The 17,160-nt window shown below is 41.3% G+C and overlaps 1 protein-coding gene across 19 annotated transcripts in view; it reads right to left on the bottom strand.

The window, feature by feature from the left end:
- LOC128685179 (serine/threonine-protein kinase WNK3) overlaps nucleotides 1–17,160 on the bottom strand; it is a 638,681-nt gene that overhangs the window by 46,623 nt on the left and 574,898 nt on the right. For all 19 annotated transcript variants that reach the window (XM_070082765.1, XM_070082756.1, XM_070082764.1 and 16 more), the window contains one exon: nucleotides 8,311–8,486. In XM_070082765.1, coding sequence (XP_069938866.1) covers nucleotides 8,311–8,486 — 176 coding nt within the window. The remainder of the gene's footprint in view (nucleotides 1–8,310; nucleotides 8,487–17,160) is intronic.

Raw genomic sequence — 17,160 nt, 5'->3', positions numbered from 1 at the left:
TACAAATGTAGAAAAGAAAAAAAAAATATGAAAAATGTTGAAAACACAAGATTGATTGATAGGAAGAAAAGAGCAAACACACAATTAATATCATGTATGGATATAAAAGGATAGGAAGCATTTTCAACATCATTAACACTGAGAACAAGAGGCCACTGTTGTAAACTGAAAGGATACTAAAAAGTTCTACACAATGATAAAGCAATGAAATTTAACAGATTAAATGCTAGATGGCACATCATGCACTTGGCTCTGCTACTGAGGCTGCAAACAATTACACACAACAGATCAATGAGCCAACAAGTGGCTCTCAAGAAGTCTTAATACACTGTGTTATCAACCTAGTCCTGCACTGCTAGTGATACATGTTCACAGATGAACGTTGCCTATTTTCTCTTGGCCACTGCTTCGATAGACATATTATGACCATAATTTTTAATCTGCCTATTTGTGGATAAAACAAACCCAAACTAACCTAAAATAAAGAAAATACGATTTAAAAAATGACAGCATTAAATAATTGACATCAAGTACCACATCAAAAAAAGTGAAATTTAGTACAATGAAGACAGGTTCATATTGTACATGAATGGAATTAAAGCAAAATATAGTATAGTGCCAATAGTGTACTGAATTTCATGAAGTGCTAAATTAGTTGAGTCATTCACTGCAAGAGATGATCCACTAACTAAAGATTAAACTTCAAGGTTTTTGTATTGACAGAACAGTGGAGGTCACCTGAATGTGAACTCTAACTCCTGGAAGTCAGAAGATTAAACCAAAACTAAGCTAAGGTAGACATAACATTATAAGTTTCAATTATAGAAAAATAAAGCAGACTGACTTTTAGCAATGATGAAGAAAATATAGTCAATCAGATAAAATAAGAAGTAATTGACTCAGCAGAAATATAGAAAAAAAGAATGTGTAATTTGTGGATTATCAAATAGTGTTTGTAGAGGTTATATACCCAGGGTAGTGTAATGTTACCAGTCCCCAGTCCATATACCCAGAGTAGTGTGGTGTTTCTAACTCTTTCACTGCTCAATGGGAACTAGCAGCACAACACTTCTCTGGATACATGGACTATGTGCTGGGGACTAACGCTACACTGCTCTGGATACATGTACTATGTGCTGGGGACTAAAAAAAATAAAACAGTTGAGAAAATTCTATACAACCCACCACCAAATAGTAGAAAAGCAAGGTTAGAATATGATAACAACAATGAAGCTCTCATAAAGATGACTCCATTGTTGCTGAGAGGAAGAGTACAAAACTACTAACCATAGAAGACTTTAATGACTTGAAGAGTGACTGGGAAGCAAGGACCAACACAGTGGCGAGGAGACATGAACAAAATTAATGGCTATCATAATGCAGAACTTCCTTAGCGAATATGTAAAACAGCCTATGAGAATTAGGTGATGAGACGAACCAGGAGCAAATGTACAGTACAGACACCCACTAGGAGCCAGCGATCACGCATCCTGAAGTTCAAGTACCTGGTGGAGGCAAAGTTTAAAGATCAGGAAAGTGGAACAGGATGACATACAAGAAAAGTAACTAAGATTATGTAAGAGGTTTGTAGCTTGAATACAATAGGATACAAAGATCATGAGAAGTTAACACCTCACACAAATATGCAAGGCCACTATGAGGTCCATTCCATTTCAAAACATGTAGACTATTAGAGGGACAGCACTTGGTCCAGTAGTGGAAGAAATGAAATATCTGTACTGTACACACACAAGCAGGCAAAAGGATACAGAGAAAAGTGGAGAACCTAACAAATGGGCCAGTGAAAAATGAATTAATTAAAACTAGGAAAGAAGTAGAGTGGCAATCTGAAAATGACAACTACAAAAGTAAAGAACAACTCAAAATTATTCTATGACTTCTTAAGCAGAAAATTGTGGGTGAAAAACTAAGCCATCAATCTAAAAATGAATGGCATCTAATCCCAAATACTGACAGATGTGATAAAATCTACAAAAGTTTCAAAAGAGATATTTATGAATGAAGAAGAAAACGTGTCAAAAAAATGGTAGTAGCAGCTCGGTCCCATGGAACACTGGGACCGAGAAAGGCACATACACCCTGAGCAAGACATTACTGAATGGCTACCATCTGTGTGCTGTAATGAAGGGCTACCATCTATGTGATGTAATTGAAGAAAAACTTTGTATAAGGCAAATAATAACTCATGAAAATACTAAGTTTTATGATATAATGTAGGAAATTGCAAAGAAAAGGGAAATGGACAGATTATTCCTGGATAATCAGAAGGCTTTTCAGTATGGTGACTCAATGACTAATTAGCAAATTAGAAAATCAGGTTGGGATATCCAGGAGAATGTTCCACTGGATAAAGAACATGCATATGCCATGGGAGAGAAAGAGAAAGGAAAAGAAAGACAGACAGATACACACACACAGAACACACAAAGACACATACAAGGAACTTGAGAAAGTGCAAAGGTTTGCAATGAAACTTGTCCTGGAGCTAAGGGGCATGTCCTATGAGGAAAGTGGTTAAGGGAACTTGACCTGACAACATTGGAGGACAGAAGGGACACGATAACAACATATAAAATACTAAGAGGAATCAACAAGGATATTCCAGAGATGGGACACAGTAACAAGGGGTCACAATTGGATGCTGGAGACTCAGATGAGCCAGAGTGATGTTAGGAAGTATTTCTTCAGTCATAGAGGTGTCAGGAAGTGGAATAGTGGAGGCAGGTACCATACATAGCCTTAAGAAGAGGTACAAAAAGTTTGTGGAGAAGGGAAAGAGTGGACCTAGTGGCAACCAGTGAAGAGGCGGGGCCAGGAGCTATGAATCGATCCCTGCAACAACAATTAGGTGAATATGTATGTTCGTGCATGCACACACGGATGCACACCCACATGCGTGCATCCACCCACCCCCCACACACACAGTAGTAATGTAGTGGAGGCAGGATCCATACATAGCTTTAAGTAGAGGTATGATAAAGGTCATGGAGCGGGAAGAGTGACCGAGTAGTGACCAGTGAAGAGGCGGGGTCAGGAGCTATGACTTGACCCCTGCAACCACAACTAGGTGAGTACACACAAAACATCTCTCTGTGGGTCCTTAGAGAGGGAGCAGAGATGCTGTGTGTGCCACTAACAAAGATTTTCAACACATCCACTGAAACTGGGCAATTACCTGAGGTATGGAAGATGTCAAATGCACACTACACACATTAGTGACCTGTGTCACTAATGTGTGTAGTGTGGACAGACTGCATTTTCTTGAACTGCAAGAAGGCCTTTGACACAATTCCTCACAAGAGCTTAATGCAAAGCTAGAGGATCAGGCACACATAACAGAAAGGCACTGCAATGGATCAGAGAATATCTGACAGGGAGGCAACAACAAGTCATGGTACGTGATGAGGTGTAAGAGTGGGTGCCTGTGACAAGCGGGGTTCCACACAGGTCAGTCCTAGGACCTGTGCTGTTTTTGGTATATGTGAATGACATAATGGAAGGGAGAGACTCAGAAATGTCCCTGTTTGCAGATGATGTAAAGTTGATGAGAATTCAATTGGATGAGGACCAGGCAGAACTACAAAGGAATCTTGACAGGCTGCAGGCCTGGTCCAGCAAATAGCTCCTGGAGTTCAACCCCACCAAGTGCAAAGTCATGAAGATTGGGGAAGGGCAAATAAGACCACAGATGGAGTACAGTCTAGGGGGCCAGAGACTACAAACCTCACTCAAGGAAAATGATCTTGGGGGGTGAGTACAACACCGGGCACATCAATCAGATAACTGCTGCAGCATACGGGCATCTGGCAACCCTAAGGATAGTGTTCTGATACCTCAGTAAGGAATCGTTCAAGACTCTGTACACCATATATGTCAGGCCCATACTGGAGTATACAGCACCAGTTTGGAATCCACACCTGGTCAAGCACATCAAGAAATTAGAGAAGTGCAAAGGTTTGCAACAAGACTAGTCCCAGAGCTAAGGGGATTGTCCTACGAAGAAAGGTTAAGGGATATTGGCCTGACGACACTGGAGGACAGGAGGGTTAGGGGAGACATGATAGCAACATATAAAATACTGAGCAAAATAGACAAGGTGAACAATGACACAATGGGGCACAGAAACAAGGGGTCACAATTGGAAGTTGAAGACTCCTATGAGTCAAAGGGATGTTAGCAAGTATTTCTTCAGTCAGAGTTATCAGGTAGTGGAATAGCCTAGAAAGTGACATAGTGGAGGTGAGAACCATACATAGTTTTAAGACAAGGTTTGATAAAGCTCATGGAGCAGGGAGAGAGAGGACCTAGTAGTAATCAGTGAAGAAGCGGGGACCAGGAGCTATCACTCGACCCCAGCAACTACAAATAAGTGAGTGTACGTACATGCACACACACGCACACACACACACACACACACACACACACACACACACACACACACACACACACACCCTAGTGATCGACAACACTTAACCTTCCTCCAGAGTCTCAAACAAATATGATAATGTCAGAAGTACCAGTATGTGCAGGAACTACCTAAGTGCCACTAATATTCTAATATGCAGCACTGGCATGCAACCCACACCACATTCAACACCTAAGAAAAAAAAAAAGTAAAGATTTATCACCATGTGCCTTAGGCAAAAGATGTAAACTATTAGGAGAGGCTTAAAGAAATAAAGCTCGCAAAACTAAGAATAAAGGAGCCAAGGAAATATGGTTATAATATAAAAAAAATGTTCTCAAAAGGTATAAAAAATGTGGATATAAATAGTTTAAAAAAGTGAAAAGTGAACAAAGGGGCATAAATAAATAATTACCAAAAATTAATCAAAAGATATGCAAAAAATTTTCACTACCTGTAGCCCCTAAGACAGGGGCTACAGATAGCAAAATGTATACAGTAGGTCCCAAACTTACAAAAGAACTGCACTTATGATACTGGCACTTTGGAATCAATTTATGTATAGAGACTTGCTCTTCTGAAGGGCAGGCCTACTTATGGCTGTGGTAGCATCACTTCCAGTTAGCAAGACAGTATATTTGTCAAATGCACTTACATGATATGTATTTTCAGTTTTTGCATGTGGTGGTCTTATATTTGTTTGGTAAAGAATGGTAAATTCAATAATTACTATTTCTTAATGCTGCATTACCATTTATTCATTGCTACTACTCATATACTGTGTCAGCTGTGATGGGAGAGAGTGGAAGTGACAGAGGCAATTCTATTGCTATTGATCTTGTAGTGTTGTCAGAAGTGATGTGGGAGTGAGGGAAAACCGTCTTACCACTGCTGTCACTGCAGTGTTGTGCTGGTGTAATGAGAGAGAGAGAGAGAGAGACAGAGAGAGAGAGAGACAGAGAGAGAGACAGAGAGAGAGACAGAAAGAGAGACAGAGAGAGAGAGACAGAGACAGAGAGAGAGACAGAGAGAGAGAGAGAGAGACAGAGAGAGAGACAGAGAGAGAGACAGAGAGAGAGACAGAGAGAGAGACAGAGAGAGAGACAGAGAGAGAGACAGAGAGAGAGACAGAGAGAGAGACAGAGAGACAGAGAGACAGGGAGAGAGACAGGGAGAGAGACAGAGAGAGAGAGAGAGAGAGAGAGAGAGAGACAGAGACAGAGAGAGAGACAGAGCAAGCAGGAGGCAGGGAATGTGAGGGATGAGATGATTAAGAACCTAGTTGAAAAGTGCTGGGATGTAGAGGAAAGCTTCATACCCAGAAGATGGGGAAACAGAAAGAACCGAGAGTCCTTGGTTCAGCCAGAGATGCAGAGAGACAAAGCAGTAAAGCATAAATGTGGAAACATTATAGAAAGCTAATGATAGACGAGAATAAAAACTGAGTAGACTTGCCAGAAATGATTATTCAAAGATGAATAAAAAGACAGAAAAAATTTGAGAATAATATAGAAGCAAAGGGCAAGTCTGAATCAAAACTGCTTTACAGCCACATAAAAAGAAAGATGATGGTAAAAGACCAGGTAATTCAAATGAAGAAAAGATGGTGACAGCTCATTAAAAATGACTAAGGAGTCTGTGAAGTGATGAACAAGTGCTTTAAAAGAGGTCTTCTCAAGAGGAAACAGGGGCAACACCAGAAAGCCTAGGGGAAAAAAAAAGAGTACACCAACAGGTTCTAGATACCATACATAAAACAAGAAAAGTGGTAAAAAAAATACGATGGAGGTGGATACTTCAAAGGCCATGAAACCTAACAAGGCGTTATCATGGATTCTGCAAAAGGAAGCAGAAGCATTACCTGAACCAACAGCTAAGATCGACAAGAATTCAATGGACAAAGGACAGTTGCTAGAGATCTAAGACAGTGAATGTAGTCCCTATATCTAAGACCAGGTTTACTGGCATGTATACTATACAAGATAATGGAGAAGATAACCAGATGGAGAGTGGTAGAGCACCAGGAGAGAAGTAGGTTCAGAGATAACAACTCTTGTCTTACCAAATTGTTGGAATTTTATGACAAAGTAATGGAAGTGAGACGGAAAAGGAAAGAGTCGATTGAAGGCATCTGGGCATCTGATATTGTACACCACTAGAACTGGGGCAAAACTTGAGGTGCAGGCAGGAGTAACAGAGAATGTACTCCAGTGGATTAACCCGTAAACGGTCCAAACGTATATATACGTTTTTTCAACATTTGAAAGTATGTAAAAAAAGTAGATCTTTTTGTTTTTTTTACATTTGAAAATGTGTAAAAAACTTTAATCTACTTTTTTTTTTGTTATATTTGAAAATATGTAAAAAAAACGTAGATCTACTTTTGTAGCACTACACACGTGAACGTAGATCTGGTTGAACCGTTTATGGGTTAAAGAGTATCTTAGGGAAAGAAAGCAAAGAGCAATTGTCCAGGAAGAGTTGTCAAAAAAGGGTAGAGTAACATGTGGGATTTTGCAAGTATCTATCTGTATTTTGATCAATATAGTTTCTGGTTTATGTGAATTTCATACCAGCTTGAGCTTTATTATGTAAAATTAATGAGAATAAAAACAGATAAGGATTGGGAACAGATACAAACTGATCTAGACAAAATGCAAGACTGGTCAGATAAGTACTTGATGGTATTCAACCCCCAACAATTGCAAGGTTATGAAGACTGGGAAAGGGGCTAGAAGACTAGACATAGGGTCAAAGACTAAAGACCTCACTCAACAGAAGGACCTAGGGGTAAGCATAGAGCATAGAATATCGCCAGAGTCTAACATCTAAATAACCTCTGCATCCAATGTTCGTCTGGCAAATCTAAGAGTAGCCTTTAGGAACCTTAACAGACACATGGCCCTTTATATAAATGTCATGTCCATCTTGCAGTATGCAGCACTAGCATGGAATCCACATCTAAAAATGCATGTTAAGACACTAGAGTAGGTACAGGGGTATGCAATTTCACTAGTGAGAGTAGTGTACCAATAGAGCTAATCTTCACACTCTAGTTTTATCAGGGGACTCCAGCCACTATGGACAAGTATGGCAAGTTTCCCATGGGAACCTGCCTGGAAGTGGAGCAGAGGCCAAGTACCATCTGCTTGTTGTCAAAGTTACTGTTCACTACAGTGAATAAGTGTGCACAACAGTGTGTGAAATTAAGACACATGTGCAACATCTGGGTATATTTATTGTCTTAATTTCATCTTGTCGGTATTATATACCATTCTTGCACAACAGTGTGTACATCATAGGCTAACGTGTTTGTTTTGGACTGAATCTATCGACATTGAAAGACAGAAGAACCTGTCAAAAATGATAACAAACAAAATACTTGGAGGAATTGATAGGGTACACAGGAATAGGCTGTCTGAGAGCTGGAAGTAAAGATACATGAGCTACAGGGATATCAGGAGGCATTTCTTTAATCTCAGGGTGGTCAGGAAGCAGAATGAGCTCGACAAAGAAGTGGTGAAGGCAAGCTCCAAACACAGTTTAGGAGCAGGTGCGATAGGGACCCAGAGGCTAAGAGGCGGGTGTATCTGGTAAACAGCAAGCTGAGAAGTTGGGCCAGGAGCTAGGACTCAACCCCTGCAACCATATATAGGGGAGGACATATAAGCAAGAGGGAGGGAGGCAAGGGATTAGGAGAGGGGGACTCATTTGGGCATTGCACATTGTTTTTATTTTTACAGGAAGAGACTGGACACGAATTAAAGTTCAAAAATGACAAAACCCACGGTAGAGGATGTAGCACTGGTTGGTTGGTAGTAAACACTGATTAGTTCACAATGAAAAAACCACAAATTTAGTGTGTACATGCTATAGCTTCCCACCTGTGAATCTCCACGAAAGAAGACATGAGGATGTGATTCTGACAAGCCTGGTGTCAAAGCAGAGCCTCCCAAAGCACATTCCCCAGATTCTGCTGACTCTGCTACTTTGGTGACTGCAAAGCGTCCACGACGTACAGGAGAACTAACAGGGCTACTGCACGTAGATGTATCTGATGCTAAAAAGAAAAAGAAAATGTACTGTATAATAAACAAATAACTAAATAAATAAATACATGGAGTAGACCATCAGAAAACATACAATTTATTAACACATTTTTGCTATGACAGTGAAAAATTGTGGCATATTTTTGGTGAACACATTGTAAAAAATCAGTTTACAGAGTGGTGTACATGTAGGAAAAATGTAGCATGTGCCGCATTCTTTCTCCTGTAAAACAGTAAACCTCAGTGTGAGTTCATTGTCTTATGGGCTAGTGGGTGGGAGGGTGTGAGCTAGGGACTGAGGACAATGTACAGGGTGAAGAAGAGTGAGTGAAGTTCTGAGCAAAGCCTAATTACCATCCACACCAACCACATGTTCGTCAACGAATCCACCCATCATCCACACCACCACACACACAGGAGGCCACACACACACTACCACCCACATGGTCGCCATCACACTGCCTCAATGCTTCCAGCCTCTACCCCCACACCCCTTCACTGCCCAGCATCCTCCACCTACCAACACCAGCTTACAACTCCTGCCCCCACCCCTGCACTGTTCAGTCTCCATCTCCAACACCAGCTCCCTACCCTCAAACCAAGCCTGTTCTAACCCCTCCCGTGTACACCCTAACCACTCTAACCCCTCCATTATAATTCCATACAGTTGCAATAAGCAGAACAACTAAACAATAAGTATTTCTGTCTACTATCAGAGGATTTGTTTAACTGATGCACATCACCACATTGACCTACAAATACATTATTATCACTGTTTTTTACAATTTAGAGACATGCAAAAATTTAGTTGGCTTTATTAGTGGTCTAATGAACATAACCCTATTTTTCTTGTACTTCTGCAGTTCACTTTACACGCACTTCAATTACACACCATTTTGAGACCTGTAACTAGTGTTATCCAATGCTCAACTGTCAATACATTTTTTCAACACACTAGCCATCTTCCACCATGGCAGGGTGATCTAAAAAAGAAAAACACTTTCATTATCATTTACACATTATTTTTATTTTATTATCACACCGGCCGATTCCCACCAAGGCAGGGTGGCCCGAAAAAGAAAAACTTTCACCATCATTCACTCCATCACTGTCTTGCCAGAAGGGTGCTTTACACTACAGTTTTTAAACTGCAACATTAACACCCCTCCTTCAGAGTGCAGGCACTGTACTTCCCATCTCCAGGACTCAAGTCCGGCCTGCCGGTTTCCCTGAATCCCTTCATAAATGTTACTTTGCTCACACTCCAACAGCACGTCAAGTATTAAAAACCATTTGTCTCCATTCACTCCTATCAAACACGCTCACGCATGCCTGCTGGAAGTCCAAGCCCCTCGCACACAAAACCTCCTTTACCCCCTCCCTCCAACCCTTCCTAGGCCGACCCCTACCCCGCCTTCCTTCCACTACAGACTGATACACTCTTGAAGTCATTCTGTTTCGCTCCATTCTCTCTACATGTCCGAACCACCTCAACAACCCTTCCTCAGCCCTCTGGACAACAGTTTTGGTAATCCCGCACCTCCTCCTAACTTCCAAACTACGAATTCTCTGCATTATATTCACACCACACATTGCCCTCAGACATGACATCTCCACTGCCTCCAGCCTTCTCCTCGCTGCAACATTCATCACCCACGCTTCACACCCATATAAGAGCGTTGGTAAAACTATACTCTCATACATTCCCCTCTTTGCCTCCAAGGACAAAGTTCTTTGTCTCCACAGACTCCTAAGTGCACCACTCACTCTTTTTCCCTCATCAATTCTGTTATTGCAGAGGCATGCAGATATGACAGTTTATGTCCCTCCAAACAGCCAATATCCCAAACACTTTCATTAAAGTGCTGGCACTGTACTTCCCATGTCCAGGACTCGAGTTCAGCAAACTGGTTTCCCTGAATCTCTTCATAAAATATTACCTTGCTTACACTCCAACAGCTTGTCAGGTCCCAAAAACCACTCGTCTCCATTCACTCCAATCTAACATGCTCACACATGCCTGTTGTATGCCCAAGCCCCTTGTACACAAAGCCTCTTTTACCCCCTCCCTCCATCCTCTCCTAGGATGACCCCTACCCTCCTCCCCTCCACTACAGATTTATACACCCTCCAAATCATTCTATTTTGCTCCATCATCTCTAAATGACCAAACCACCTCCACACCTCCTCCTAATTTCCACACAATGACTTCTCTGCATAATATTTACACCACACATTGCCCTTAGACATGACATCTCCACTGCCTCCAGCCTCTTCCTTGCTGCAGCATTTACAACCCATGCTTCTTACCCATATAAGAGTGTTGGTACCACTATACTCTCATACATTCCCTTCTTTGTCTCCATGGATAATGTTCTTTGTCTCCACAGATACCTCAATGCACCGCCTATCTGTTTTCCTTCATCAATTTTATGGTTTACCTCGTCCTTCATAAACCCATCTGCTGACAAGTCTACTCCCAAATATATGAACACATTCATTTCTTCCATACTCCCTCCCTCCAATGTGATATCCAAATTTTCTTTACCTAAGTCATTTGATATCCTCATCACCTTACTCAACTCTAAATCTATGTTCACTTTCAACTTTCTTCCTTTACACACCCTCTCAAACTTGTTAACTAAACTTTGCAACTTCTTTAGAATCTCCCAAAAGCATAGTATCATCAGCAAAAAAGTAACTGTCAAATCTAATTTTGCATTTGATTCCCCATAATTTAATCCCACCCCTCTCCCCAACACTCTAGCATTTACTTCTTTTATAGCTCCATCTATAAATAAGTTAACACTTTCACTGTCAAGACCCCTGCTCACAAACTTGCTCTCAGTGTCAAAGAATTTAAAAAGGAAAAAAAAAAAACTTTTTTTTCTCAGGAAATGAGAGAGAGACTTTTCTCAATGGTAATGACACCAAAAGTACAAAATTTGATGGAAACCTTGCAGAATTATGCTCTCGCGAAGTTAGCAGCCTCAGCAATATTTATGCATCGGCAATTTTGCCCACTTCGAGCCCTATTTTTGGCCAATTCCAAGCCGTTGTGGTTTAACGCTTCTTTTTTATTATAATAATAATTTGTAGTGTTAGAGTGTTCAGCAGAAGTTTGTGGTTACAGGAAAGTGGGTGCAGGAGGGAAGAGGAGCGATTGGTGGAATGATGATGTAAAGAGAGTAGTAAGGGAGAAAAAGTTAGCATATGAGAAGTTTTTACAAAGTAGAAGTGATGCAAGGAGGGAAGAGTATATGGAGAAAAAGAGAGAAGTTAAGAGAGTGGTGAAGCAATGTAAAAAGAGAGCAAATGAGAGAGTGGGTGAGATGTTATCAACAAATTTTGTTGAAAATAAGAAAAAGTTTTGGAGTGAGATTAACAAGTTAAGAAAGCCTAGAGAACAAATGGATTTGTCAGTTAAAAATAGGAGAGGAGAGTTATTAAATGGAGAGTTAGAGGTATTGGGGAAATGGAAGGAATATTTTGAGGAATTGTTAAATGTTGATGAAGATAGGGAAGCTGTGATTTCGTGTATAGGGCAAGGAGGAATAACATCTTGTAGGAGTGAGGAAGAGCCAGTTGTGAGTGTGGGGGAAGTTCGTGAGGCAGTAGGTAAAATGAAAGGGGGTAAGGCAGCCGGGATTGATGGGATAAAGATAGAAATAAGAACATAAGAACATAAGAACGAAGGAACACTGCAGAAGGCCTACTGGCCCATGCGAGGCAGGTCCAAGTCCCTACCGGCTTAAGCCAATGCACCCAACCTAGTCAGGTCAGGTCACATTGACTTAAGGGAGGAACACGGCAACCGACCTGTTAGCACAAGCTATCAGGTCCAACTCACACCCACCCACATCTACTCATGTATTTATCCAACCTATTTTTAAAGCTACACAACGTTCTGGCCTCTATAACTGTACTTGGGAGTTTGTTCCACTCATCCACAACTCTATTACCAAACCAGTACTTTCCTATATCCCTCCTGAATCTGAATTTTTCCAACTTAAAACCATTGCTGCGAGTCCTGTCTAGGCTAGATATTTTCAGCACACTATTTACATCCCCTTTATTTATTCCTGTCTTCCACTTATAAACCTCAATCATATCCCCCCTAATTCTACGTCTTTCTAGAGAGTGCAGTTTCAGGGCCCTTAGTCTATCCTCATAGGGAAGGTTTCTGATACATGGGATCATCTTTGTCATCCTCCTTTGTACATTTTCCAGAGAATTTATATCCATTCTGTAATACGGTGACCAAAACTGTGCAGCATAATCTAAATGAGGCCTAACCAAGGATGTATAGAGTTGAAGAACAACCTGAGGACTCCTATTATTTATGCTTCTTGATATGAAGCCAAGGATTCTATTAGCTTTATTGCGAACACTTATGCACTGTTGTCTTGGTTTCAGATTACTGCTAACCAGAACTCCTAAATCTTTTTCGCAATCCGTAATATTAAGATCTACATTATTTAGTTTATATGTGGCATGGTTATTGTCCTGTCCAACATTTAGAACTTTGCATTTGTCTATATTAAACTGCATCTGCCACTTCTCCGACCACTGCATCAGTCTATTCAAATCTTCCTGGAGTGCTCGAATGTCCTCGTCAGAATGAATTCGACGGCCTATTTTGGTGTCATCGGCAAACTTGCCGATGTCGCTCTTTATGCCCTCATCTATGTCGTTTATGTAGATTGTGAACAGCAGGGGGCCCAACACTGACCCCTGTGGAACACCGCTCGTGACGCTTCCCCACTCTGATTTCTCCCCATTTATGCAAACTCTCTGCTGCCTATTTGTCAACCATGCCTCTATCCAGGAAAAAATTTCTCCTCCTATTCCATGTGCTTTAATTTTCCTCAATAGTCTCTGATGTGGGACCCTGTCAAAAGCCTTACTGAAGTCCATATACACAATATCATATTCATTACCATGATCTACCTCCTCAAATACCTTAGTGAAAAAAGTTAATAAATTCGTAAGGCAGGAACGCCCCTTTGTAAAACCATGCTGAGATTCGTTGATTAATTTATGCTTTTCAAGGTGGCTACGAACTGCCTCGGCAATTATTGATTCCATAAATTTTCCCAGTATGGAGGTTAGGCTTATTGGTCTATAGTTCGAAGCTAAGGACCTGTCACCTGTTTTGAAAATAGGTATCACATTTGCCATTTTCCACTTATCTGGCACCATGCCAGTTTGTAGTGATATGTTGAAAAGATTAGCCAAAGGTGTGCTAAGCTCCTCTTTACATTCCTTTAGAACCCTTGCATACAGTTCATCAGGGCCTGGGGATTTGTTAGGTTTTAATTTATCTATTTGCCTAAGGACCATGTCACTTGTGACCCTAATAGTGCACAGTTTATTATCGTCCTGTTCTACATAATTTATCATTACTGGAATATCGCTGGTATCCTCCTGTGTAAAAACTGAGAGGAAGTATGTGTTAAAAATTCTACACATTTCCTTATCACTGTCAGTGAGCTGACCCGAGGAACTTTTGAGTGGGCCTATCTTGTCCCTGATCTTACTTCTGTATACCTGAAAGAATCCTTTTGGGTTAGTCTTCGATTCTCTTGCAACTTTAACCTCATAATCTCTATTTGCTTTTCTAATTCCCTTTTTTATTTCTCTCTTTAACTGAATATATCGATTTCTTAATTGCCCCTCTCCTCTTTTGATTTGCCTATATATGCCTCTCTTTTGACCAATCAGATATTTTAATCTATTGTTCATCCATTTAGGATCATTTTTGTTTGATCTGATTTCCCTATTTGGAACATAATTTGACTGAGCAGCTAGAACTATGCCCTGGAAAGCATCATATCGGCAACCATCACCACCTACCTGACCCCTAGTCAGGTCATTCCAGTTCAGCCCACCTAAGTAATTTTTCAGTCCTATGAAATCAGCCAAGCGAAAGTCAGGGACGGAGACTTGATTGCCATTATTAGGGGAATTCCATGATATGTTAAAACTGAGTGATTTGTGATCACTCTCCCCAAGCTCATCATTAACCTCAAGATTATTAATTAGTGTTTCCCTACTGGCAAGAACCAAGTCAAGGAGGTTATTTCCCCTAGTTGGCTCTGTCACAAACTGTTTTAAAAAACAATCCTGGATCGTATCAAGAAAGTCACCCGACTCTAAATTTCCTGTCAAATTGCTCCAGTCAATCTGTCTATAGTTGAAATCTCCCATTAGCACAACATTTTCGTATGTAGATGCCTTACGAATTTCGTCCCATAGAAGTTTACTGCACTCCCTATCAAGATTTGGGGCCCTGTAAATCACACCCAAAATTAGTTTTTCTCGGCCCTCGAGAAGCTGTAACCAAACAGATTCAGTGGCTGACGCTTCTAATTTAATATCTTGTCTAACACAACAATTTAAATTGTCTCTGACATACATCGCTACTCCACCACCTTTCCTGTTGACCCTGTCAGTGTGGAATAATTTATAGCCTTGTATGTGACATTCAGAGGGCATCTCTCTATCTTTCAGATTGAGCCAGGTCTCTGTTATAGCAATAATGTCTATGTTTCCTGCACTTGCAATTAATCTTAGCTCATCTATCTTATTTCTAACACTCCTGCTATTAGTATAGTAAACCTTAAGGGAGCTAGTCCCTTGCTGCCCTCTGCTGTCCCCCTTTGTTTGCTGACCTGTTCTATTGTCTTTATTTATAACTTCATGCTGAATGCCTTTTATACATTTACTGTTTCCAACCCTAGTGTTGCAACCTGCTTGTTTCCCACACACACCCATACCTCTATCTTCCATCAGTTTAAAATCATAGGCATTTCACCAATGGCCTTCTCAATCGAGTCTGCAAGTGCTACCACCCCTGCCCCAGAGAGATGAACCCCATCCCTTGCATACATATCATGTTTGCCATAAAAGTTGTTCCAGTTGTCAATGAATGGGATTGCAAGTTCCTTGCAGTATCTGTCTAGCCAGCAATTTACACCAATTGCCCTAGACAACCATTCATTTCCTACTCCCCTTCTAGGCAAGATGCTACATATGATTGGGATCCCTCCCTTAGACTTAATGAAATCTATAGCTGACCTGTACTTATCTAGCAGCTCTTCTCTCCTACCCTTCCCAATATCATTTCCACCAGCACTGAGACAGATAATGGGCTTGTTCCCATTACCTGACATGATATTATCCAGTCTGTTGACAATGTCCCCAACACCAGCTCCAGGGAAGCACACTCTATCTCTCATCTTCTTATTCCTATTACAAAAAGCACGATCAACATATCTTACCTGAGAGTCACCAACCACAAGAATGCGCTTACCTTCATTAGCAGGGGCAGTAGTACCCTTACCTTCACTGGCCACTGAAGTACATTCATCCTGGAGAACAGAGAAGCGATTTCCTACCTTCAGATCTGCACTCTTAACTTTCCTTACTCTGATGCGCCTCCCATTACTGTGAACAACTCGCCACTTGTAGCAGGTGCTGGGCTGCACCTCACTGCTGGTAGCCGTTGCTACCACCCCACCAACAGCCTCCTCACAGTGAGAGACAGACTGCACCTCACTGCTAGAAGCCTCATTCCCCACATCTCCAACCACCTCACACTCTCTCCCAGGCCCATTGAGGTGGACCTTCAGCCTCCTAATCTCCTCCTGGAGAAGCAAGACCTCCTCCTTCAACTCTCCAACCTCAGCTTTTAAAACACTGTAGAAGCAAGCCATGCTTTGTAACCGTCCACGCTAATCCCCAAGCAGCTCAGGGTCTGTGACCTCACGTGACGACTGACCACTGAACACTCGATCTGACCACTGAACAGCAGATGAACAAGGAGGCTTTAGGAAAGGTAGGGGGTGTGTGGACCAGGTGTTTACAGTGAAACATATAAGTGAACAGTATTTAGATAAGGCTAAAGAGGTCTTTGTGGCATTTATGGATTTGGAAAAGGCGTATGACAGGGTGGATAGGGGGGCAATGTGGCAGATGTTGCAAGTGTATGGTGTAGGAGGTAGGTTACTGAAAGCAGTGAAGAGTTTTTACGAGGATAGTGAGGCTCAAGTTAGAGTATGTAGGAAAGAGGGAAATTTTTTCCCAGTAAAAGTAGGCCTTAGACAAGGATGTGTGATGTCACCGTGGTTGTTTAATATATTTATAGATGGGGTTGTAAGAGAAGTAAATGCGAGGGTCTTGGCAAGAGGCGTGGAGTTAAAAGATAAAGAATCACACACAAAGTGGGAGTTGTCACAGCTGCTCTTTGCTGATGACACTGTGCTCTTGGGAGATTCTGAAGAGAAGTTGCAGAGATTGGTGGATGAATTTGGTAGGGTGTGCAAAAGAAGAAAATTAAAGGTGAATACAGGAAAGAGTAAGGTTATGAGGATAACAAAAAGATTAGGTGATGAAAGATTGAATATCAGATTGGAGGGAGAGAGTATGGAGGAGGTGAACGTATTCAGATATTTGGGAGTGGACGTCTCAGCGGATGGGTCTATGAAAGATGAGGTGAATCATAGAATTGATGAGGGAAAAAGAGTGAGTGGTGCACTTAGGAGTCTGTGGAGACAAAGAACTTTGTCCTTGGAGGCAAAGAGGGGAATGTATGAGAGTATAGTTTTACCAACGCTCTTATATGGGTGTGAAGCGTGGGTGATGAATGTTGCAGCGAGGAGAAGGCTGGAGGCAGTGGAGATG

This window comes from Cherax quadricarinatus, chromosome 8 (assembly GCF_038502225.1).
Source record: "Cherax quadricarinatus isolate ZL_2023a chromosome 8, ASM3850222v1, whole genome shotgun sequence".
Lineage (NCBI taxonomy): Eukaryota > Metazoa > Arthropoda > Malacostraca > Decapoda > Parastacidae > Cherax > Cherax quadricarinatus.
The sequence above is the reverse complement of the archived record's forward strand: the minus strand, read 5'-3'. Positions and strand labels throughout refer to the sequence as shown.